General features: G+C 36.2%; 2 protein-coding genes across 7 annotated transcripts in view; both read right to left on the reverse strand.

Moving 5' to 3' along the window:
* The window catches only part of sash1a (SAM and SH3 domain containing 1a), a 242,880-nt gene extending 235,217 nt beyond the window's left edge, over nucleotides 1–7,663 (reverse strand). For 2 of the 3 annotated variants that reach the window (XM_051138022.1, XM_051138020.1), the window contains exon 1: nucleotides 6,330–7,662. In XM_051138022.1, the coding sequence (XP_050993979.1) occupies nucleotides 6,330–6,833 (504 nt within the window). In that variant the 5' untranslated portion in view covers nucleotides 6,834–7,662. Of the gene's footprint in view, nucleotides 1–6,329 lie in introns of all 3 variants that reach the window. The other variant, XM_051138021.1, reaches the window with a different exon arrangement.
* A 1,816-nt stretch (nucleotides 7,664–9,479) lies between these two features.
* stxbp5a (syntaxin binding protein 5a (tomosyn)) overlaps nucleotides 9,480–26,504 on the reverse strand; it is a 110,986-nt gene continuing 93,961 nt past the window's right edge. The window contains exons 20-27 of one of the 4 annotated variants that reach the window (XM_051138363.1): nucleotides 23,780–23,827; nucleotides 21,699–21,749; nucleotides 18,291–18,530; nucleotides 16,270–16,639; nucleotides 15,077–15,242; nucleotides 14,882–14,993; nucleotides 12,792–13,012; nucleotides 9,480–12,652 (exon numbers count right to left, since the gene is read on the reverse strand). In XM_051138363.1, the coding sequence (XP_050994320.1) occupies nucleotides 12,611–12,652; nucleotides 12,792–13,012; nucleotides 14,882–14,993; nucleotides 15,077–15,242; nucleotides 16,270–16,639; nucleotides 18,291–18,530; nucleotides 21,699–21,749; nucleotides 23,780–23,827 (1,250 nt within the window). In that variant the 3' untranslated portion in view covers nucleotides 9,480–12,610. Of the gene's footprint in view, nucleotides 12,653–12,791; nucleotides 13,013–14,881; nucleotides 14,994–15,076; nucleotides 15,243–16,269; nucleotides 16,640–18,290; nucleotides 18,573–21,698; nucleotides 21,750–23,779; nucleotides 23,828–26,504 lie in introns of all 4 variants that reach the window. The other 3 variants (XM_051138362.1, XM_051138365.1, XM_051138364.1) reach the window with 3 other exon arrangements.

Here is a 26,504-nt window from a genome sequence, read left to right on the forward strand (position 1 = left end):
TTGCAGTGTCATCACAAACTGCACTCTTACAACAATAACAACCAGTATGAGAGGCCAGTTTGATTAAAAACCAACAAAGAATTGAGCTGTTAAGCAAAATAATGCAAATAAAGAACTTGAGGAGCCTGCAACACAATTAGTAGACCAGTGAGACAAATAATCCATAAAGTATAGTCACACATAAGTTCAATCTTTCATACAGCTCATGCTATTTTAACTATATGTGACCCTGAACAACAAAGCCAGTCATAAGGGTCATTTTTTGGAAAATATAAAAACATTTATAAATCTATAAATCTTAGTACATGGTTAATATTTGTCCAAGATACAACTATTTGAAAATCTGGAATCTGATGGTGCAAAAAATATATATAATTTTGACCCATACAATGTATTGTTGGCTATTGCAACAAACATACCTGTGCTACTTATGACTGGTTTTGTGGTCCAGGGTCACATATGATTATTTTGAGGATTTCAGCTCATTTATGCTCAAACCTGTTTCCCTTTTCCTTTCATCTGGAGAAATGGCACCAATTTCAACTAAACTGGTGTAAAAATATAGCTAGTGTCTGTGCTGATGTACATTTACAAATTTAGCTGTTTTTCCATAATGTTTTTCGATAATATTTATAAAATATTTTCCATCTTTTGTGCACTATTTATCAAGAGCCAACACAACTGACTGGAACTTCCAAGTATCAATTTGTCAGTATTTCTGTTAATGTAAAATCCATACTGGTAATTCGACAATTGCGTTCTATCCATGGCTGAACACCCTGACTGAAGTTTAACTCAAATAAAAACTGACAGAGCTGTCTAATGGAAGTGAAGCATTGTGGGAGGTCTGTAGGCGAATAGAGGAGAATCTGAAGCCTGTTTAACGAAATCTGATTTCAGAGTTATGAGTTCCATTAACATAGCATGGGAATGCTGACACTTACAGAATCAAACTCAATACAATGCATACAAAATGTAATCAAACAATTTAAAGCTGCCATATGCAAGCCCTACAATCACATTTCCTATCTATGCCTGAACCTGCTCTATTTCTGTGCACCATATTGAAGCTGCTTAAAAGCAACAGCAACAATACTCTTTAGAGAAAGATGCCATGGCAGGGATGCCATCTATGTACTTTTGGAGATGTGATAGTGGCAGTAAAGCATGACCATAAACTCAATAATATGCATTTAGAGAACTGCTAGGATGAATTTTTATTTCATGCTGACATAACCATAGATATGTATAGATGCCCCATTCGACCGCTTCAAGCACGTGGACGTATCCACCATGTTGTAACGGCTGTGCAGGATTGCGGCATCTTTTTAACAATCATTGAATAATATGGTGAATGACATTAAGTTGCCCATTACAGTATGGCGGACAGCTTACGTATAGCAGCCTATAGAAACAGTTGCAAGTGAGGCATCTATGTATACATATCTATGGACATAACTACTTAGGTCATTTATAGTTCCAAATAGGTAGTGGCCTACTGGAATCCACATCAGTACAGGACTGGCAAAGTCCACAAAGCTACAATATATCAGTTAGGGCTGGATTTTGACACACATTTTACGGTTCAGTTCAGGGCTCATCCACACGAAGCCAGAGTTTTTCCCATCCAATCTTTTTTTTTTCCTCATTCTAATAAAAATTCTGTAAACAGGGCATCACCTCAAGAAATACCCACATACCGCGTATCCAGTTTTAAAAAAAAAAATAGCGCTTTCAGGCTTCCAAAAAAAAGGCTCCATCTGAACGAAATATCAACATGATACAATTTGTTTAGATATACTACTAAATGTGTCTACATGCGGATGGGCCCTCGATTCTGTTTCACAAGGTTGCAATTTGATTCGATTTCAGATTTTATTCAGATTTGATTATTTTGGTCAGGTACAGTACATGCAAAATTCCAACTAATACTGAAAAATACCAAAAAGCTACTTTCTAGAGTTTTTTTTTTCTAGCGAAGGAAAAATGTGACGTTTTTTTCTGAGGTAAATGTAACGTTATGTGACATTGTTTACAAGCTGTTATACTGATGTCTTTGTGTGGTTGAAACACTGATTGAGGGATTACATGAGACAGGATATGGATTTTGGTATGTTGTTCTACTTCTTTCAATATACCTTCAGATGTTTATTTATTTTGTGCTGATAAAAAGCAGAAGAGATGCTTAGCTCATGTGTAATTCACACTGCCACTTCACATTAAACAGTGCCAAAATGCTATTTGTTGTTTAAATATTGCAAAAAAAAAAGAATTTGAATTCAGAATTTGATATCAGAAACTTTTGTTTCATATCAAAAGTAAGAACAGAGCTTACTGCGATTAATTAGATGGGATGTGCGCTATGATGTTCTAAAAAAAACAGGCTAGGCTAATAGATTCTTGGAATTTAAAAAATCAATATCTTTTTGTAAAAATAAGAATCGATTAAAATTGAGAAATCAATATTTTTAACCAACCCTAACAGCTACAAAGGCATGCTTATAAGAACCCTTCTGAAACTGAAATTTGTACTGTAACATGGCAGCCAATTATATGCTTTGAATTTCCAATTAACTAATTTTTTATGGAAAAAAAGAGAGAGTAGCTTTGACATTTTGTTTTACAACAAATAAAAAACGAGTTTTGAGGAACATATGGTTTGGTGGTAGATAGACGGTTTAAAGCAAAACACCTGTAAAAAAAATGTGACTCAATGTTAAAAAAAGTGATTGTGTCTAAAATCTAGTTGGCTCAGTTTGATTGGGCATGATGCTTCTGCAGAATCCACACAGAGATGTGGATGGGAATTATCTTTTCACAAGGACATTCAGAATATAAGTCAGTGTGATTGTGGTTTTTTACAATTCCCCCGTAGCGTTTTCCCACTGGAAAAAAAATGATGTGAACCCCTATATTATCTCCATGTAAAGAGCTCAGTTTGAGACTATATGGGCAGTCAGCATGAACCTAATGGTAGATATAGAACATAACCTACTTTTTGAAGCAAAATAGTGAAATACATGGGCTGAATAACACAAACATTGTGTGTTTGTGTCTGTGTGTATTAACAGATCTATCATGTCAGTAAAACTGATAAGTCATCATTAAATAAATAAACCTCTTCTGTAGTGAAGTGAAGCATTATGGGTATTTATTGCTCCCCTAAGGTCATTTGTGGCGTCATGAAAAGGATTATGGTCTGGCGTGTGATGGAACGACATTCCACAGTCTGTCAAATGTTCTATTAAGAGCAGCTAGCAGAGTTTTCAAACATCAGCCATAAACAAAACCACCACTACTGCACAAGTCATAAAACTACTGTAATCTATTTGTGGATAAACAGTCCAGTGAGGGGTGCAGAAAGCTAATGCAGCGTTTCAATGGGAATAATTTACAGATTATTTTACAAGGTTTAGTCTATATACAATAAATCAGTGTTTGTATGTGTGCAGCAGACATCTTCATTCAGCAAACCACATATTTTTCCTCAAGGACAAGTAAATAATTTGCACTGCAACATGCATTTCAGACAACAGTTTCCCACAATCCACTTCATAATGACGATATACAGTAGCTAAGCACTTACTAGGTTGATATAAACTTGAAAAGCCGTCAAGATAATACTTTAAATCAGACATGAGCGTTCCACCCCATGGCAAAATCCAATCTTGAGAGTAACACAAATACATCATCACTGTTTAAGTTTATTTAGCCTACTGAAATGTACCACAGCAATGAAGCTTTGACATCAAACGTCAGCACTACATGCTTCTCATCTCAAAATCACATGAGAACGGAAAGCATCACAATTACATCCCTAATTTAACACTGTAATATACTGTTGTCTCATAAATCAACAATGAACTGAACAAACCACACAACTGCGCTGTTTATTCTGTCCAAGCATATGTTCATCGAGTGCCTGAGGGACCATATGCTGTGAGCTTATCATTTCAAAGTAAACAGGCACATACAAGGAACTTTCTCAACAGACTGAATCAAATGAGCCTTTTAAATGCTTGGGTTGAGGATCATAATCTTGCTAAAACTAGAAGACAATCTACAATGAACCCAAACAAGCACAGTGATGTGGAGAATAGCTCTCTGGAGGGAAAGATCATCAACGCATAATGACTTTTGGTCTGGTCTTTAGACAGGTGAAATATTAATGAGGTTCTGTCTGTGTCCCTCAGTACTAAAAAACACCCCACAAATTTTACTTGCTACTTTAAAGGAGAAGTTCACTTCCAGAACAAAAATTTACAGATAATTTACTCACCACCTTCTCATCCAAAATGTTCATGTCTTTTTTTGTTCAGTCGTCAAGAAATGTTGTTTCTAGAGATAAACATTTCAAGAATGTTCTCCATATAGTGGACCTCTAGGATGCCTGAGAGTTTGAACTTCCAAAATGCAGTTTAAATGCAGCTTCAAAGGGCCTGAGGAAGAAGGGTCTTATCTAGCGAAATGATCGCTTATTTTCTAAAAAAAAATTACAGTTTATATACTTTTTAACCTCAAATGCTCATCTTGTCTAGCTCTGTGATGTGCATACGAACTCTTATTCCTCGGCTGGGATTGTTTAGAGCCCGATGAAGCTGCATTTAAACTGCATTTTGGATTTTCAAACTCGTGGGCACCATAGAAGTCCACTATATGGAGAACATTTCTGAAATGTTTTCCTCAAGAAACATAATTTCTATACGACTGAAGAAAGACAGACACGAACATCTTGGATGACAAGGGGTTGAGTAAATTATCTGTACATTTTTGGTCTGGAAGTGAACTTCTCCTTTAAGTAACTCCTCCTGCATAGAGAAAAAAAAATGCCAAAATGTCTCAGTGTCTCTGTCCATACAGTAAAACTCAATGGGGTCCAACGCTGGACCTCGACAATATTCAAAACATCTTTTTTTTCAGTTCCGCAGAAGAAAGTAAGTCATGCAGATTTGGAATGACATGTTGATGAGTAAATGACAGAATTTTCTTTTTTGGGTGAATAAATACCTTTAAGGCAGCAGCATTTCACCTGCTCTGACTTCAAATATCCATATGATGTCATTGTTATTACTCTCTTGTCTTGACTAGTCAGGATGCACATGGATTCTGTGACCTCATAATAACTGATTTGTTATCAACATTCTTGATCTAATCCAACACCAATTAAAGATATTGAAACAAGCCATTCAGTAACTTCTAAGTACAGATGGTTGAATGCAGCAAGTCATCTGTACAATCCTAAAACAATGCACATCTCAACAATCCATTACAATAATTGGACAAAGAGACGAAGAACCACACATGGAAAAATTACAGCTTCTAACGCTGTCCAGTTTTCTGGAAATTCATTTTGTCATTTTACTAGCCAGCTGCTGGGAACTATAAAACACAGAGATTTTTTTTCTCTTTCCCCAAAGAGGAAACTCTGTGCTGCACAGTCAAGCACCTACCTACCTAGCCAGGGATCTTTAGAGAGCATTAAGTTGTTGTACATCTAAATCCCAGTACTACCTCAAACAAATCCCTCTCACTAAATCTTCATAATAAAGTGTAATGAATACTCAATCTGATACAGGATTGCAACATTCACACACACACACACACACATGTTTGTTTTTGTGAATTGTGGGGACTTTCCATAGACTTCTATAGATTTTATACTGACCAAACGATATTGTCTATCCCCTAACTCAACCCTAACCCTAACCCTAAACCTACCCCTTACAGAAAACATGTTTGCATCGTTACACTTTCAGATAAACATCATTTACTATTTATAATAATTCTTTTAACATTATGACAAAAATTTCAGGTTTTACTATCCTTGTGGGGACATTTGGTCCCCACAATGTAGCAAAAACAAGTACACACACACACACACCCAGCCAGCCTCTCCGAGATTCTCTCTCTTTGATTCTGTATCCACCTTGAAGTTCCAGCCTCAGTGCTCAAACCAAAAAAATAAAAAAGGAGATGGGTCAGGTTTGAATTATCCGATGTTGAATGGTGAATGTATGCAGTGTGAGGGCATTTCCTGCACGGGCCAATCAATTATAGCTGACCTACTGATCCCAGAAAGCCATTTGGTCAGTAGGCTATTGGTTGTATTTTGTAAATTAGATTAAGCCAACGTTCCAGTCATCAAAACTCCATATCCCTGCATCCAAGCCAAGCAGCCCTGTACTGTTACCCTCTTCTTCCAATCACACGGATTTAAGGTTTTATCTCTATATTGAGCTTGTGTTTCAAACTGTGGGTGTTTACAATCGAAAATTCTGATTTAAGGACACGCCACGTGGTTTATACAGAAAGTAAACACAGCTACTCACCTTATTAGAGTATGGCTGCCTGGCGAGGTTTATCCCGTCCCTAATCAGTTTATCCCTGATCATGATCTTCAGCTTCAGTTTGGGATAGATTTCCAGCTCCTTGCGGTTCCCCAGCGTCAGGTTCCTGGGCGCCCCCATGTACCCCACGCTGCGCGTCGCTCTATCGCTGCTCTGCTCAGTCCATGACCTGGAGCCCCGCAGCCTGGACTCGCATTGCTCTGCCATGCGACTGGTGTACTGAGGTGAGACCGGGGGCATGGGCTCCAGGGTGAAATAAAGCCCGGTGGCCGTCTCCTTATCGTGATCTTTTAACCTTTGCACGGCGTCGTGAATCCGCTGGCGGTGGTGCGGAATGAACACCCCGATGGCATCCAAGTCCGGGTCTCCGATTTGTTTGCAAACTTCCAAGTCGTCGTATCCGTTATCCACAAAAGCCTCGACATACTGACACAGCTGAAGGGTTTTCAGCCATTCGTAGACGATGTTGGGTCCGTTGGTCATCATTTTGAACGGTGTTTAAGCGGAAAGGTGCGTTTACCTTTGTGAGCAGGTGAATGACGGCGAGTGCGCCTGCGGTTTACGCGAATATCCCAGTCAAAACGTCATCCTCATTCAGCATTTCTCTCCACTTTTTGATAGCAGGGGTTATTAGTACTGACAATGTCGAGACCCTTCAACTTGGCATTGCCGTATACTCCACAACTACCGCCCCCCTTCGCCGCGTTTAAAGAGCCATTCACCGGCAACGGTTAGCGTCTGAAGTGGCTATACTGTTAACCATCCACAAAGACTACATTTTCTCCCCGTTTATTTCAATTGTTCGCCCAGTAGTGCCAAGAATAAACGTGAATATTACGCACCGACTGAATTTCCAGTGGTCTTCTTCAGCGCTCTCAGGAGACCGTCCTTCCCTTGTGTCTGTCAGTACGGCTTAAAGCCAACTCTTTTCCTCTCGGAAGACAAATGAAACCGCGTCTCTCCGGTTTGGAGACGAGCACATGTGGTTTCAGACTTCTTGCCACTATTTGCTGAGCAGCGTAATCGCGTCGGCGGCGCAAAAGATCGGTTTTCCTCAGCGAGGCGACGGTTGGTGAGCAGACACGGTTTGAATCTGGCCACGCGCTATCAGAACTGTCAGTTTGTCAGAGTTTGAGGTAAATGAAACCCTGGCATGGCGCTTCTTAAAACAAATAGGCAAAATTTATTTCCGTGTCGTTTTAATCCAGAACTTTGTGACTTTTATTTTTGGCAAAGCCGAGCTGTGGTGTTGAGGTAACAGCAGGCTGCTGTCTGTCTGCTGTGCGTGTTGCGCAGGAGCGCGTCTCTCCTCTCTGCTGGTTTGGTGCTGGAAGAGGATTTAAATGAGCAGCGCTGCTGTACACGCTGTTTACTTTATGCTACAGTCTTATGGTGCCCCCTGCCTTAAAGTTGGGTAAAATAGTTATTTGGGCTAGAAATGTACGCACATATTAAGATTGTATTAGCGTTTTGTGTATTAAAAATAAAAGTAGATGAGAAATGTAAAAACTGAAAACGTAAATGAGAAATGTTTAGGTTGGAGAACTACACTACCAGTCAAAAGTGTTTGGACAGTAAGATTTTTAATGTTTTTTTTAATCTCTCCAAGCCTGCATTTATTTGATCCATAATACAGCAAAAGCAGTAACATTGTGACATATTTGTACTATTTAAAATAACTGCTTTCTATTTTAATATATTTTAAAATGTACTTTATTCCTGTGATTTCAGTACAGAAATCATTGTAATATGAAAAAAAATATATATATATATTATTATCAATATTTAAAACTGTTGAGTACATTTTTTCAGGATTCTTTGATGGATAGAAAGATCAAAATATCAGCATTTATCTGAAATAAAAAGCTTTTGTAACATTATACACTACCATTCACAAGCTTGGAGTCAGTATAATTTTTCCTTGGGAAAGAAATTATAGAAATGAGTACTTTTATTGAGCAAGGATGCTTTAAATTAATCAAAAGTGATGATAGAGACATTTAAAATGTTACAAAACATTTCAATTTCAGATAAATGCTGTTCTGAAATTTCTATTCAACAAAGAAATGTAAAAAAAAAAAAAAAATCTGTTTTCAACATAATAAATGATCAGAATATTAGAATGATTTCTGAAAGATCATGTGACTGGAGTAATGTTGTTAAAAAATCAGTTATTTTAAATAGTAAAAATAGTTCAAAATTTTAATATTTTGCGGTACTTTGGATCAAATAAATGCAGGCTTGGTGAGCAGCAGAGACTTCATAAAAAACATAAAAAATCTTATTGTCCAAAAAATGTTGACTGGTAGTGTAAACTTACTAAAACTGAAACATAAATGAAGTTAAATATAACTATTAAAAATGACAAAAGCACACATTTACTAAAAACTGAAAATGTAATCATTTTAAGCTTATTTGATAAATATTATAATAGTTGGCTATATAAATAACACCTGTTTTAATATGGCAGTTGGCAATTGGAGAACATTAATATTCATAATATTATAATAAAAGTGAGCTCAGGTAGATTTGGACACTCCTTGTCATCTCAATGGCATAAAGTTTCCCATTCAACCTGAATTCATACGTATATGTTTGTGCACAATGCATACTGTTGTAATTGTGTGTTCCTTCAACCTGAGAAATAATTATGTCCTAGGGCATGTTTTTACGTTTTTCATTGTGTTCAAATTAGACTTGATTTTTAAATGCTTAAATCATGTACTCCTTTATATCTACTTGATCCATAGTGCCTCAGTGCAGTTTGATCAACATTTTTCCTTGTCTTACTACCCCTCCTAGTGGTCTTTTACAGTATAACAACATCATTTTCATATTTTCTCACTGCTTGGAGATGCTATATCAATATTCAACAAAAACAGCAGAATGTACCGGTAATAGTCATTAATAATTTAATTAATAAGAACATTACGTATGCAAAGGAGGCAATTGAGAATTTGAAAAAAAATTGAAAAAAAAAAAAGAAAGAAAGAAAATATATATTTAAAATACTGACAATCATGTCCAACACACTGGCTAATACAAATCATATGTAACAACCTTTGTTCCCACTTTATATGTTCAATAAACTGATTTTAAGAACTAGAACCATAAGAATGACAACACAGGGAAGATTTTTGAATCGTTTTATTTTCCATTGCACAGTAATTTCTATCTACAGAAATTCTAAATTGTTTGTGGCAGCAGATAGTCATAAACATCCATGTGAAATTTGCATAAAACTGTACAAGAAATTGGCTACAATGAGAAAATACTGCAACCCACTGATAACCGTTATATTCAGGACGGAAAATGAATGAGGCTCTTCTGCATGTTAAAAGTGTAATATTTCAGGTTAGAATGTTCTGTCTGAGACAAATGAAACAACTCACTTAAAGTCAACATGAAACATTACAAAATGAATAAATAAAAGCCAAGAAAGCAACCAAGAACCTTTTTTCTCCTTAGTCATGAAAGATTACAAAGGGCAAACAACCAGGTTCACATCAAGAGTGAGTCTGAAACCTCTCTGAAACAGACATGAATGAACCGAAGGTGCGATCAATAAATTCTGCTGGAGTTAGAACACTTATTACTGACATTTACAGCATTACAGTTCAACACGGCTGATTGGATACTTTATCGATTGACAATGAAAAAAAAACTTAGGACATCAAAGATTTCCTGGAATCATCTTGGCAACATCTTGGAAAATAATTTTTGGTTTTGAGAAATGTAAATGCCAACCATGTTTGGGCCTAAAATGTATTTTCGGAACACACATAATTAAATGTATGGCATGAATTTCAAGGAAACGCTCACTCACTCATGTTCAAAATTCAAAAATCACCCTGTTGTGTCAAGGATGGCATGAACAGACCACACAACAGAAAACAAAGATATGAAGACAAGTAACAGAGCGCAGTGAGCTCAAAATTCGTCCTCCTCAAAGCATATATAAAAATAATTTTTTAATAATCGATGATTAAAAATATGACAAGGATATCTATTGAGGGAAATACAGTACTGCGGAGAAAAATACACATCGTACAAATATAATTCAATCAGGAGAGATGACATACGAGCGAGATATTCAAAAACAAACCCGGTCTTCAGAAAACACTATAACACCATGGCATGAAAACACATCTACAGAGAATATAGAGTCCAACACAGAGAAACATTTAGAGTCTGAGAGAGATTGGCTTTGTTTTGTTTTGTAGTTCTTCACCCCCCAACCCCCGTTTTTCTTTGTTTGAAGTACGGCATACGAAACACACGACTAGCACACAGCCAAAAACATCAGAAAAGTCCTTAACACTGTTACTGGTGGAATATGCAGTGGTACCTCAGACACAAACAGCTGTCGAACACAGTCAATGGAATACAGAACTCAATGAAAGAAAATCTTTGGCGTTTGAAAAGATATGGCAACTGTCTTAGGGTCAGTATGGCCAGGACCACTCGCAATTTATGCTCCCAGATTGTCGAACTACTGCTTCATTCACAGAATGGCAAAAAACTTTGGGCAGAGAGGCGAGAGAAAAATCAGTGTGTGGAACGACAATGGGTCACGGGATCAATGCAACATGTATAGCAGCATTTCTTGCAAACCACAAATAAATATAATGGCACTAAAATGTGGTTTCAAGGGAGAAATGGGACAAGAAAGACATTTGCCGTACGTTTTTTGTATTACTAAAGTTTAGTTTTATGGTTTTGAATGTACAACGAACACTCATTGTTGGCGTTTTCACAGATGAGGATGATCTCGAAGAACGTTCACACATGAAGCACCAGTGTGAAACCAGATAGAAACAAGTTATCCTGACATTCAGAACTACAATGAATATTGTTTCCAAGTCACTGAAAGCCTTCCGCTCTATTTCACGCTTCGTCACCAAATATCAGAGCGGGAAAACCGGTCCAAATTTCCAGATATGAAAACAGCCGTTTTCCGACAGTACAGTAAGTGCTTTTTATTAAACATATGAAGTGTGGACCAAAATATTTACTAAAGTACAATCTCTACATGTAGCTATAGCTATTAAATCTATGCAGTATGCAGGAATGAGAAAGCGGGTCCAATGGACAAAATCAAATCCCAGAGTTAACGCCGAAGAAACTGATGAAATTTTCAGTCACAACAAATGTTCTAGCTGTTGAGGTCTATATGGCTGTCTACCCAACAAAACATGGATAACTTTAAACCTTAAATGTACCTGCTTTCTTTCTCAACTCGGTCCAGACCAGATATTTTCTGTGCGGAGTTTTATAGAAACATCTGTATAATGTATCACATGAAAATACCATCATTAAATCACTCACAGTTGGTTTATAAATAGTAATTCATTCGTTTACCACATAGATCTGTCATTTCATGTCGTCTTGTTGTAAACCCTCTAGATGGTACTTTAACGTAAAGCATTATTGTAGTGATATTCACAATAATTCCGTAAAAATATCACCCAAAAAGCATTTTATATTTAATTAGACATTTACAGTTGATTTTACAAATTATTTCTAGTTAAATAAATAAATAAAAATAAATAAATAAATATTCAGATGGTAATTAAACCAAAAGGGGGAATTTAGTACATTTTTGTAGAAGGGAGACAGATGTTCTCTCGTTTTCTGAAAGGTTTGACTCCTCCACGTTATGACATCATTTCCTGTGAACGGAGCTCTTCCCGTGCTTCACCTGGTGTCTTCGTATTTCAGTTTTCTTTGTGACAGTCAATAGCGAATATGGCATTTTTACAGACTTCAATGAAGATTTATATAGAGTTATGTATATATACTCTTTTTTTTTAGCTTTTTATCATGTTTGTTGTTTAGTTATTGTATTTTTTGTTTAGTCTGTCTTTTTTTTTTTGACTACTTGCTGCTCTCCGATGTGGGAGGCAGGACGTGATTGCAAAAAAACAACAGCACAAAACAATTCAAAGACTGAGAGAAGAACGGAATTTCAGGGCGTGCAAAGCCCAGCCGCCATGAGAGAGAGGATTGGCGATATTAAACGAACAAACAAAAACCGAAGAGTGGACGCCATCGTGGTATGGTATTCCTCAGATTGGGGCCGCTCTCAGTCTGTGGCGCAGTTCTGTAAGCAGACTGTATTTAATATTGTGCTAGGAAAGAGCGAGGGATCCCACTGGTCCAGCAGAGGAGAGATAAAGACGGGAGTGGGAGAAGGATTACGGATGAACAAGGCTGTGTAGGAGAACTCCTGAGTCCCTTTGGGCTCTGCTGTTTTGCGGAGATCAGAACTGGTACCATTTTTTATCCTTACACTTTAGCATCATCTGCAACAGCGAGTAAAAAGAATATCAAAGTTAAGATTGTAACGCACATAAAATGAACTTACGTAATACAAAAAAACATTTAGCTATTTTTAAGAAGTGATTCATTCGTTATTGGCATCAGCAATGGGTAACGATGTACCTCATGAGCGTGTTTGGAGAATGCGTCAGCACTGGCCATCATGGCTGCCGTCCGCTCTTCCACCTCGCTCAGTTTTTGCCCTCTCTCATCCAACGCTATCCGAGCTCGAGCTAAATCACCCACGATGCCTGACGCTGCCCCCTTCATGCCTTCTATACCCCCAGGACCTGGAATGTGCTGAGCGAGACTGCGTGGTGCTTTTCCGGCTCCTGACTCGCCGACTGAAACACAAATACAGACGCAGAGTGTGAAAAGAAGAGGAGGAAAGAATGCTGCAAATGAGGTGACAGCATAACAGAACACAAATGAGCTTTCTGTTACGACAACATAGCGAAGATGCCACTTTTTGAGAACACAACTCATTAGGATGGCAAAGAGGCACAGGAAGCATCTAAGCTAGACGTCACAGTTGTCACCAGTGGTATTTCTGCATTATGTATTATGCAAAAATAATTATTTATAACTTATATAATATATAGTACTTGTTTATATATGTAGTATGGTATAGTATATAGAAAATGGTAATAAAAATGACAAGAACTCAAGAGTTAAACTGTGTCAGTGAACAAATTCATCTTGATAATGTCAGATAACTTTGACAGAAAGGTATGTAACAAAACATGGTCAGGTCAAAGTGTCAAATCAAATTTTTGGTGCCAAATTTTTTATCAGTTTTACTGGTAGTCCACTGTATGAAGCATTTTTGGGTATAATATGTCACAGTTTATTTTGCTATCCACAGTTACATAAATGAACTATGAACTAAATGCACCCACTAGTAAAAAAAAAAAATCAATAATGTTTTAATATTTTCTTTTTTTAGTAATTTTGTTATGTGCTTTTGTCATACTTTTTAGAGTGTAAAAATATATTTCCATTTAGCTTTAATTTATAATTTTTTTAAGTTTTAGTAATTTTTTTGTCATTTTAGTAACTTCACCTGCTTCACTTATGTAAAACTTCAATTAATCATTTCTGTGAATCATTTAATATTTTAAATTTTTGTAATAGTTAAGTAGTGAACAAGTGAACACCACACAATAAATTACCCTTGCATACATGCCAGTTATTTTATATATATATTTTTTAAAATCTTAGGTTGCCAATGTGTTTTAGATGCTGTAATTTTGTAGAATTTATTAATAATAAGAATTTATTTTCAATAATTTATATTATTGTTGTTGTTTTTTTATTATGAAACAAAAGATGAATGAAAACTGCTGATAAAAATTATTACATCTTTTTTTAGTAATTTTGTTACATGCTTTTGTCATACGTATTCGAATTTAAAAAAATATTTCTATTTAACTTTAATTTAAAATTTTACGTTCACCTACTTCTGTAAAATTTCACTTAATAATATATTTCACTTAAAAATTTATTGTTTTTCATAAATCATAAAATGTGTTTTAAATGTAATTTTATAAAATGTATTAATAATAGTTAATTTTACAATAATTTATATTATTGTTGTTGTTCTATTATGAAACAAAAACAATTAATGAAACTTCTAATTAAAAAAAAATCCAAAGTAAAATAACAATATATTATTATTACAATAATATACATATTAATGCCATTATACCTTGTAACTTTTCAAAATAATTATTGTTTTCTTTTATGCCAAATATTATTAGGGTATTAAGTAAAGATCATGTTCCATGAAGATAAGTTTTCTGTCGTAAAAATATCAAAACTTCATTATTTATTAGTAATATGCATTGCAAAGAACTTCATTTGGACAACTTTAAAGGTGATTTTCTCGATATTTAGATTTTTTTTTTGCACCCTCAAATTCCAGATTTTCAAATAGTTGCCAAATACTGTCCTATCCTAACAAACCATACATGAATGGAAAGCTTATTTATTCAGCTTTCATATGATGTATAAATCTATACATTGACCTAAAGATTGACTGTCACGAGTGGTTTTGTGGTCCAGGGTCACATTTACTGAAGTAAAAAGTGTGGTGACTCCAGTCCCCCCCACACCTAAATGGTCATCTCTCTGTGTGTAGTCCTACTGTACCGTTCTTGCTGTGATACTTTAAGCACCTGAGGGCAAAGAGCAGATAATGAAAAAGAACTCACAGAGCTCTTCTCTGTCTAGAGACTGTGCTCCTCCTCCAAACAGTCCCTTAAAGAATCCTCTGTTAGGAGCCTCAGGCGTCTCCACTGGAGTAAACAGCTCACCTAGCATCTCCTGTTACACAATCAAATCATCGTCATCATCTTCTTCAACACAGTCATAAATACCATGCAACAGAAGAGTTTAGTTTTGCTCACCTGCAAGTTCTCGCAGACCTCCTGGCTGTAGGTGATCCTTTGGATCTCAGTAGGGGAAGTCAGGTACAAAGCCTGGCCGAGGTTGGTGAAGCAGAACGTTCTGGCTATCCGCATATCTGTCAGGGGTAGGTAATTTACATCCAGCAGTGGTCTCAACCCTGGCAGACTGAAGCGGCATGACACAGAGAGACATTTCTTCAGCTCTGGGATTTCTCACCTCCTCTATTATTCAAGAGCTGCAATGCTGAGAATGTGGCAGCACTTATTTCGTCCTTCAAAATGTGCCATTAAATTACAGGAAACAAACATTAAGGATATTTGTAGATGTTATCTGCAACAAAACTCCCAAGGTTTTCATGTTTGATGGTTAACTTTGACCTTCTCACTGACCAACACACACATATGTTTGTCTGCCTTTCTGTCCTCTAAAGATTTATAAGCCAAAGCGATTCAGAGAGCAATACAGTGATTAGATCTGTGTTGCAATAGCAACAGGCCCCCTGGCTCTGACTTTGCTGAACAGTGGAGCAAGACAACAATATTGTACACTAAAAATAGCCTTATTTCCAAATTTACTGCATGCGCTACAGTATATCATATCAGGCTACAAACAATTCCTCAATTCACTGAAACAATCACCAGACAGTGTGCGGATAAAGAAAGCTTTAAAGGCTGACTGAGATGCAGTCTTGAATGGTGTAGCATTTTATATACTGCCTATTATTTATTTAATATATATTATTTACACTATGTTTAAAATGATAGATATTTTAAAGATATTAAAGGTTTTTTCAGCATGGATGCATTAATCAAAAGTGGTAGTAAAGACATTTTTATTTACACATAAGATTTTTATTTCAAAATGCTGTTCTATTGAAAATATTAAACTGTTTTTCAATATAATAAGAAGAAATGGTTTTTTAGCCCCAAATCAGCATATTAGAATGATTTCTGCAGGATCATGTGCCACTGAATACTAAAGCAATGGCTGCTGAAAATTCAGCTTTGTCATCACAAGAAACAATTACATTTTAAAATGTATGAGAATAGGATATACAATATAACTATTTTCCCAGTTTAATCATGGTAGCTTAATAGATTTTTATGTATTTACACATCCCAACACACTGTCCCAAATTAATGCACTTAAATCAACCTCCATCTGGCTTACGTTGAAGGGCATCTTCTCTTACCTGAGGGTCATGATGTGTCCATTGGCACAGAAGCAGGCCACACAAATGCCAGTGTTAATCTGTACCACATCTGCCCGCAGCACAAAAGATGTTTCGGTGATGTTGTGTTTAAATACGCAGGTCTGAGAGGGCAGGGATATGACTTTGGCCTGTTTCTCAGAGCATACCACAGCATACTGGTTTTCACTCAGTTCCTGGGATGTGGATGGGGAGACAGACACCGGCCGTCTCTTACGGACCTTGTCCCGCTCCTCTCCATTGGCTGGAGCGTTGGGTTCGTACCATGGCTCAAAAGCAGAAGGGAGGAAAGACCCTGTAGAATCTAGGAACGCCATCCGGAGGATGCTACCCTTCAACCTGACAAGAGTACCTGTACAGAGAGTCGAGATGTAAGAGTTAAAAAAAACCAACCTTTAAATTAAAGGAATAGTTGACTGAAAAATGAATGATATAGATGACTTTGTTTCTTCATCAGAACAGATTTGGAGAAATTTAACATTACATGGATCCCAGTGGATCCTCTGCAGTATATGGGTGCCATCAGAATGAGAGTCCAAACAGATGATAAAAACATCACAATAATCTGGTCCCTAATAGTCGACTAACCATTAGTCGATGAGAAGAGGCTTGGTCAACCAAAATTTTATTAGCCGCTTAGTCTCAGAAAAAAAAAAATCCACAGCAAGTGGCAAAGTCACACAGTCTGAGATGGACAGATCGTTAATGGCTGGTCTATGTGGTAATATAGTACATCAGGCAATACATCCAAACGCTCACCATTCATTGACCTCATCAACCTTTTCATCTGAAAGATGTATGAAGTAGCAACTTTACATTGCCACTCAATCTAATGTTAACCTAGAAAAATGTGCACTAATTAAGTGTCTATGCAGAGTGTGGAAGCTGAATAGTAGTGCGCTTACAGCAGGGCCCGGTGTGGTCACTTGATCTTAAAATACTGTCATTTGTGGTCATACAGATAAAAGTAATATCTTTAGAATCTGTAAAGACTTTGTTATTTTTCTGCACTCACAATAACAACAAAACATTGTGCTTTTGTAAAGTAATTAAAGCAAACAGGATGCGTTTTCTGCTGTCTTGGTCTTTGTGAACTTGAGCGTGAAATTTCGAAACTCCTTGCATACTAACAGACTTGGAAAAATATATCCATAGAGAATGAAATGTCTACTTTCAAATAAACTAATTAAAATAGAAAACAAATATTCTCAAATTATGTAATCCGTATGAAACGTGCACACAGGCACATCACTACTGTGGAGAAGACGAGTCAGTGTCTTAAGCCGAAAACAAAAAGCGCTAGTTTATCAATAAATTATTAAAATGCGAATGCAGTCTCCTTGCTGTTTTTCCCACACATTCATAATTATTATATCTGTCGGTGCGCTGTCAAGCTTTTTTTTTTTAATGCGCTTGAGCACTTATTAGGCTATGTAGGCAATTAAAGGCTCATTATGATTTATATGGTTTATTAATAAACATGCGACTAATAGTCGACCAGAAAAATCCTTAGTAGAGGGCAGCTCCACTGAAAAGCTGTTTCTAAGAAACAAACCCATAGTTAAAGTGCTTTCACTTTAAACCTGCTTCTGGCCAAAATACATGAAAAGGTAATCTCATCTGAATCAGGAGAGAAATATGCACATATCAACCACTTGAAAGTGAAAACAGTTCTACATAAATATGTGAGTGGATTTTGATGCGAGGATGGACTTTTTACTGGAGGAAGCATTGTTTTGGATTATAGACTTGTATTTTGGATTTATATTGTTGGACTGGAGTCATGTGGATTACTTGTGGATTATTGTGATGTTGTTATATCCGCTGTTTGGACTCTTATTCTGATGGTACCCATTCATTCCAGAGGATCTATTTGTGAGCAAGTGACATAAATTTCTCCAAACCTGGAAAAAACTCATCTACATCTTGGACGGGCTGAGGGTGAGTACTTTTTCAGCAAATTTTCACTACAATTCCTTTAAACCTCTAATGTGCTGACTTACCACAAGGGGAGACAATGACTGGCTGCAGAAGCCTCTGCTCTCCAGCAGGGGGCATGTTGAGGGAGATTGCCAAGATTGTACCCAAAGATGTGCCAACCCACAGACTAGGTGTAAGTCCGCCATCTGCTTTGCGGTTGTACGTCTCACAGAAATAGAAAGATGTGATGGCCTCTCGTGCTTCCTTGTCGATACTGGTCACACTGGAGCTCCGTGAGCGGCTGAAGGAGTTGTCCCTGTTGTCTAGGGGTATGGAACCCCGCGGGGGACATACAGAGAGTAGGACAGTAGAGAGAAAAACACAAAAAAGTAAAGCCCCCACACCGAGATGACAACCGACAGATTAACATTTTTACTTTATCCACATCTGCGTAACTAAACAGCCCCTTGGCCCTGAGAGGAATTAAGTTCTAAATAAACATGTTCCTTTTGTGATTGTGGTTTATGCACATGTTAAAACATACAATATCCTTCAGTGGTGAGAAAATGACCTTTGATGTGGGAAATGAGGCAGTCTCTCCAGTGTGATGGAGACAAATGGGATTCCCAAGATTGGGATGACCAGATGCTCTATTTTCCAAGAACACTTACATATTTTAGACCCTCATTTATTTGAAAATTGGCCCTGCTAGAACATCTTCTAAAATAAATCTGCATCTGGACATGTTAAGGGGTCTGAAAATTGGACTATTCTGGGAAAAACTAGACGTCTGGTCATCCTATCCAAGATGTGTTCAGTCTGGAAATTATAAACAAATAAATAAATAAAAACAATGCAAGAATGTGACAGAGAAAGAAAACGTTTCCATTATTTATAACATAGCTACCTCATTTAAAGGGATAATTCACCCAAAAATAAAAATTCTGTCATTAATTACTCACCCTCATGTCGTTCCAAACCCGTAAGACCTTCGTTCATCTTCAGAACACAAATTAAGATATTTCTAATGAAATCCAAGAGTTTTCTGACCCTATAGACAGCAACACAACTGAAATCTGTTCCCAGGCCCAGAAACGTGGTAACGACATCTGTAAAACAGTCTAAGTAACATCAGTTTAACCGTAATTTTCAAAAGACGTAAAAAATAACAACTTTACTCATGGGAACATTATTTACTGGGAACATTTCATTTGCCTTGCTGTTTATGGAGGGTCAGAAAGCTCTCAAATTTCATCAAAAATATCTTAATTTTCGTTCTGAAGATGAACAAAGGTCTTACAGGTTTGGAATGACATAAGGGTGAATAATTAATGACAGAATTTTCATTTTTGGGTGAACTATACCTTTAAGATCCACACTACCGTTCAAAATTTCAGCAAGATAAAAATAAAAAATTAAGCTCAATAAGGCTCCATTTATTTGATCAAAAATATGGTCAAATCAGTTATATTGTGAAATACGGTTACAATTTAAAATATCTATTTTAATATATTCTAAAATTTATTTAATCCTGTGATGGCAAAGCTGAATTTTCAGTAGTAATTATGCCAGTCTTCAGTGAGTTGCCAGTCATAATGACTGAGCATATTACTGTCCAATTGCAGCGAAGATAATTATTTTATTTGTCTTTTTTAATATAGTATTTAGAATAATACTTCCATATTTGAAAAGAGACATGGTCATTGTATAACTGTATTAGAGGTCGACCGATATTGGATTTTACCGATACCAATAACTAGGTTGGACCACACTGGCCGATACCAATTAATCGACCGATAGTCTTTAAAAACGATACTGAATGGAAAATAAATAGTGCTCTCCTATTAAAAAAAAAAAAAAAAAAAAAAGTACTGAACCATACTTTGTAAAAAAATAAAAATATTAATATTAATTATATATTGGTCATTACAGTTCATTAATGTTAACAGAAGCAACTAAAATTTTTAAAATATATCAGTAACTGCTGAAATTAACACACTCTAAAAAGGAACAATACTTCTATTCTACAGCTTTTATCGATCTTAATGTTACAAATGGACTCATATTGTAAAGTGTTACCATTACATCAACAATCAAGCTGAAGATGGCCATCGTTAAATATCTACACAAAGGCCACAGTATTGAAATTGCATACATATGGATATTGTGTACTTTCACAATTAAACTGCTTCTATTCTAGAACATTTGTGGTTATCTAATCAAAATATAAAAATATGTTAGTCACACATTGGCAAAAGTGCAGCGCCGTGTCTAGAAGAACTCGCAGCTACATCCGGTATCACACACACTTGACGCGTCACGTTAAATACAAGCGACGGTCTACAAGACTTTATTTGATTACCAAATGGACAAAAGTATACTGCTATCCTTTCTCCACTGTTGCAGCATCTAGTCAACAAATTCATCGCTTAGTAATGACATGAAAACATGCACTACAGTATACTGTACACACAGTTTTATTGTCAATGTTTTAAATCTGCCCTTGATGTGTCCCGCTCTGTGCAGCGTGCAGTGTCACGTCTAAACAAACGGCACATGCTATCAGTGATTTCCGCCAATAGACGCCGCTCTCGTGCTGCATAACAAAGACTATAGGGACCCAACCCGGATAACTGATAGTTCCGCCAATCAACTATCGGTGCCGATACATCGGTCGATCTCTAAACTGTATCGTCTACACAAAGCATTTATGCTTGAACCCCAATTATGGTTGTATTTCTTTATATTATCAATACAGAAATGTGCTGCTTAATATTTTTGTGGATCACTATAAATGTCATTTTAGATCAAATAATGCATCCTTGATGGAAAATATAAAACACAGTACATTTAAAGCCTCCCTATTCAAAAAAAAAAAAAAAAAAAAAAAAAAAAAAAGGTATCCTGTAGAGGTATATGTATGGCAATGATATGTGCGGGGAAAATGATCTTCACATCGTCCTACACATCTGATTTCCATTTCAAATCAGTCGATTCCAGAAAGTACTCCTTGAGGGAATTCACTTAAAAACACTCCTGCTGGAAACTGATGACAGAACTGAAACTAATACTGAATTAAACACCAGCAAATGCTGAACTAGCAAATGCTGACTTGTGTTATTTGGGATAAGAGTTAGGAGAACTGACAGAGGACCCTGACTACATGAAAGTAATGCAGTGGTTTTGACCATTCTTATGTGTACCACTTACTGAGACACTCTCACTCACACGCCCATTTGATAAACCAATACAGTCATCATGTATGTCAGACCCAAGAATCAATACATAACAACAAAGTCAGCTTCAGGTGGACCTTTTCTGATAAACTACATTTAATAACTCATGTATCATTCTGACGCCACGTTAGTCTTTGGCTAACTGACATGAGATGTTCAAAGCAATTGAGCGTGTGCAACCTCCAGTTTCTGATAATGTGCTGATGGACTCCACATTCAAAAGCTGTGTAGCATGAACACAAAGTCAAGGCTTACCCAAGTCTGGCTTTAGCTCAGTAGGCAAGCTTAATTTCCGTGACATCTTTGCTGGAAAAAAGAGAACACCTCTCTTTACAAACACATTGAAGCCTCAGTAAAAGCCATGCAATGCTTGAACTAGTTGTGCTCGAGAAAACACCAAGACGACATAGCTAAAGGGGTTTTTCATCATCCTGAGGGACACAAATGCTTCAAACAGGACAAAGGAGACACTGCGATATTTTTCAGCGAGTCAGAGACAAACTGCATAATGCTGCATGCTGGACAAACAGTACTGGGATGTAAATGGGTGTAATTTGGCCACACAAAGCCCTGAAAGGAAAAGAATTAACATCAGAACAGACAAAACAATCATTCTCAGCACCCCATGCCACAAGCATGCACCACACAGGAGAATACAGACCAGACATTATGGCTTATATGGATGATTTTGTACGTTTTGTATTATTCGTATATCCTTGTCACATAGGCATCTGTTGACTTATCTATTGTGTTTCATAAATAAATAGCTGGCAGATGAACATGTGAACTTGCTTAACCTTAGCTGTTTATTGTCCAGCAAAAAATCTAAACATCCTTAAAACAAGATAAATTTATTTGAGAAGCAAAACTGCAAAAGAACATTTTGTTTTTAATTCTAATATATATACACACACACTACCAGTCAAGTTTTTGAACAGATTTTTAATGTTTTAAAGAAGTCTCCTCTGCTCACCAAGCCTGCATTTGATCCACTTTTTAAAATAGATTTTTACAATTTAAAACTGCTTTCTATTTGAATATATTTTAAAATGTAATTTATTCCTGTGATCAAAGCTGAATTTTCAACACCATTACTCACATGATCATTCAGAAATCATTCTAATATGCTGATTCGCTATTCAAGAAACTTTTATTATTATTATCAATATTTATTTTTTATTTATTATTTACATTTATTTTCAGGATCCTTTGATGAATAGGAAGATCCAAAGATCAGCATTTATCTGAAATAAAAAAAAATCTATTGTAACATTATACACCAAAGCATTAAAAAGTCAGTATTTTTTCCTCTTTTTCAGAAGTGTTGATAAAGACATTTATAAAAAGATTTTCAAAAGATTTTCATTTCAGATAAATGCTGTTCTTCTGAACTTTCTATTCATCAAAGAAACCTGAAAAAAAAATTACTCAGCTGTTTTCAACATAACAATTAATGTTTCTTTAAACAGTAAATCAGAATATTACAATGATTTTTGAAGGATCATGTGTCTGGAGTAATGATGCTAAAAAATTCAGCTTTGAAATCACAGAAATAAATTACATTTTAAAATATATTCAAACAGAAAACAGTTATTTTAATACTGTTTTTGCTGTACTTTGGATCAAATACATGGTGAGCAGAAGAGACTTTAAAATTTTACTGTTCAAAAACTTTTGACTGGTTTTGTAAATACACTTTTGCTTAATATCTTCATTTTGCTTCTCAATTGAAATGATTTATTCTCTTTAAAGAGGTTAAGATATTTTATGTGGACAGCAAGAGCTAAATAAAAAGTGTTTTTTGCAGTCTAATGAGCTCCGCAGTCATAAAAAAAATCATTTAGAAAACAACAAAACAAAAACAGTCTTCACAACTTGTCACAACTTAAGAACAACTAAAGAAAACTAAATGATTAATTACCCAAAACTATATTTTCCTAATAATACTCCACCAAACCATATATAAAATGAATACCACGGCTGGTTGCAATCCATCTAAATAAATGTGTAATTTTCTGAGGTGTACGGACATAAAGAGACAGGAAGTACAGGAAGACAACAAACTGAAAACCTTCATTCCTACACACAGACAATTATAGGACGCAGCCACCGGTGTGGCCAAAGAGAAACGCCTCAAGCAAATCACCACAAGCACATTTCACCATGTTACATGCGTGCTACATGTACGTAGCATGCAGTGGGAACTTCCATCAGGGTTATTCAAGTAACTGTTTCTGAGGACAGCTGCTTTCCCTGTTTTGTTCATACATAGAGACAGAGACAGTGTGGTTGAACAAAACCAGTGGAACCTCTTCCACACCGTCTTCCAACCTTACCTCCTCTCCCTCCTCCATTGTAGAATTGCTGATGGTTTGACATCAAGACTTTTTGGGAGGAAGTAAAGCATATGAGCAGTTAGAGATATTTTACGCTTTTGGGAGCAACAGGAGTGTCATAACGTGAAATATTATGTATCAACCTGGGTTGTTTTGTTTGTCTGTATCTACCCATGTCGAGGTGTTACAGCAAGTGTATGCCGTTATTTGCGCAGTGATTACAGGGACCTTCTTTCAATATTTGATCAAACCACTTGCCGAGAGAACGGCTGCAGAGGTCTGTGCTCTAACTGAAGGTTAAGTCATTTTGGAAATACATTCTCATTCTGTTCTGACCTTTCGGAGCAAATCTTATCTTTATTTTGAGATCTGCCCCGGTCTCAGAGTGTGAATGTCACGCTCTTTCTAGAAGGAGTTTTTTAGGTTGCATTCGGCTTATCACGCCACCTTCAGCTGCGCTAAATGAACTAAAGAAAGAGAATGCAAATGCTTTAAGATTACCCTGTCCTATCTGTGTTTTAACCTTGAATATTTTTGCATTTTCTATTTGCATTCTATCCACAAAAACAATGCTAATTTGAATAATGATGGCACAATAATGTTTCTTCTCCCACCCCAGAGGAAGACGTGATATTATAGCAAAGGTTAAGATCTGGAGAAAAAAAACTGTCTTTCTGGGAAAGTGTTATTTGCATAACAAGAATCTAAAAAGTAAATGCAAAACCTTTATGTGACAGATCTTCGATTAAATATTTGGTTACACAATTCACTGACAGTATCCGAAAGCAATCAATACTTCATTAACCGCAGTCTAAAAGCACTCTCAACTAAGGGCGCTGTGTTTTACAGTGCATTTACAAGCTTTGGTTGTCTAGTAAATTTAGATTTAATGTGTCCTTTCCGCCCACAAAAACAGCTGTGTCTTGCTCAGAGTCAAAGCAGCTGCTACATTTTCAACCTATATGCACATATAATTTTCGAAACCACTTCCTAACATTTCATCCAGTGTGGTCGGGACCAATCTGTGGATGTTTATTTTAGCAAACGCTTTGATACGGAGACAGTTTTGCTGAAGGGCACATTGGTGCTGCTCCTCAGGTCATGGATCACCCCTTCAGGGGTTTGAACCTATGACTTGCTTCTAGCCCAGATGTTTAACCACTATTCTCCCACCAGGGGCGAGCACCTTGTCACAATGTCAGTCAACATTACCATTCACCACACTGCCAGCCAGCATCAGTCATCTATGGCCTTTGTGAACTTTTGTTCTCCTCCACAGACACACACACAAAGTTTTAGGATGTTACGTAAGGTGTGGGTTGTTGCTGCCAATGATTTTCAGCAGAGGCTTGTTTAATACGGAGGGAATGTACATGAGTGTATACTTGATTTTTGGTGTAATATGGATTAATTAGTAATGAATCTTAAAGGAATCACATTAAAAAATCATTATGTACTCACCCTCATGTTGTTTTGTCAAAAAGAATTAACTCGGGAACCAGATCAGTCTAGTTGGTTTCAATTAAGTAATTGGGATGTCAAGATTTAATAGTAAATAACTTTAGTGTTGGTTTGAGCCTCACACAAAACTACAGTAATGCTTCAGAAGACACTACTGTTCAAATGGTTTGGGGTCAGCTAGATTTCAAACATTTTTTTTTGAAGATTAGTAAGGGCTGGAAATTGATTCCAAAAAGAATCTATTCCTTGATTCCGAGGCATTGTCGAAAACAACAATAAGGAATTGATTCATGGAATCGAACCCCATCGATTCCAGAACGAGTAATCGGACTCAAAATGCAATTATTGAGATGGCAAAGCTGAATTTTCAGCAACTATTACTTCAGTCTTCAATGTCACATGAGTGTTTAAAAATAATTCTAATATGCCTACAGTATTTGGTGCTAAGGTAACATTTCTTATCATCAATGTTGAAAATAAAAACAATTAGTGCTGTCAATCAATAAAAAAACAACTAATTAATCATACGTTTTCTTCTGAAATTAATTGCAATTAATCATGATTCATCACACCTAATGTTAAAGTTTTTAAGTATACTTTTATATTGCAACAATTTCACATTCAAATATTTTTTTTTTTTTTAGATAAATTTTTTGCCGTTTTTGCCTTTTATTGATAGGACAGTGGTGAGACAGGAAACAAAGTGGGAGAGAGAGGGGGGACCGGATCAGGAAAGGTCTGTGAGCCGGGACTCGAACACAGGACGCCTGAAGCGCAACGTCGCTGCTTGTTGAGGCTATCGGTGCTGACTCACATTCAATCTTTAAATTAATGTAGAAACAGTATAAAGACAGTATATTTTTAATATTTGTTAGATAATTTTAATAACTGAAGGTGAGTATCACTGATATCAATATAACTGATGTATCTAGGAAATTATTTTTCCCTAATATTTAACCAGTGACTTTAGCCATTCAACATTACAGTATAACTGAGAGCTATCAATTTCAACATTTATTAGACTTTATAAAATACCAACTTCTAATTTAAGTGAACTTAAAACAATCTTCACATAAACCCATTATTTACCTGAGCCCTTCAGCAAGTAGGAAATATACAGAAATTTAAGTTATCAAACACTAAATTCTAAATTAAATAAAATTAAATGAATCCTTAAAGCTACAAAAGTTACTGATTTCCTCTTTTTTTCTTTTGTTCTTTAATTAATAGACATCATATCAGCTGGTTACTTATTTGGTTGGTT

Source organism: Labeo rohita, chromosome 20 (genome assembly GCF_022985175.1).
Source record: "Labeo rohita strain BAU-BD-2019 chromosome 20, IGBB_LRoh.1.0, whole genome shotgun sequence".
In the NCBI taxonomy this organism is placed as follows: Eukaryota; Metazoa; Chordata; class Actinopteri; order Cypriniformes; family Cyprinidae; genus Labeo; species Labeo rohita.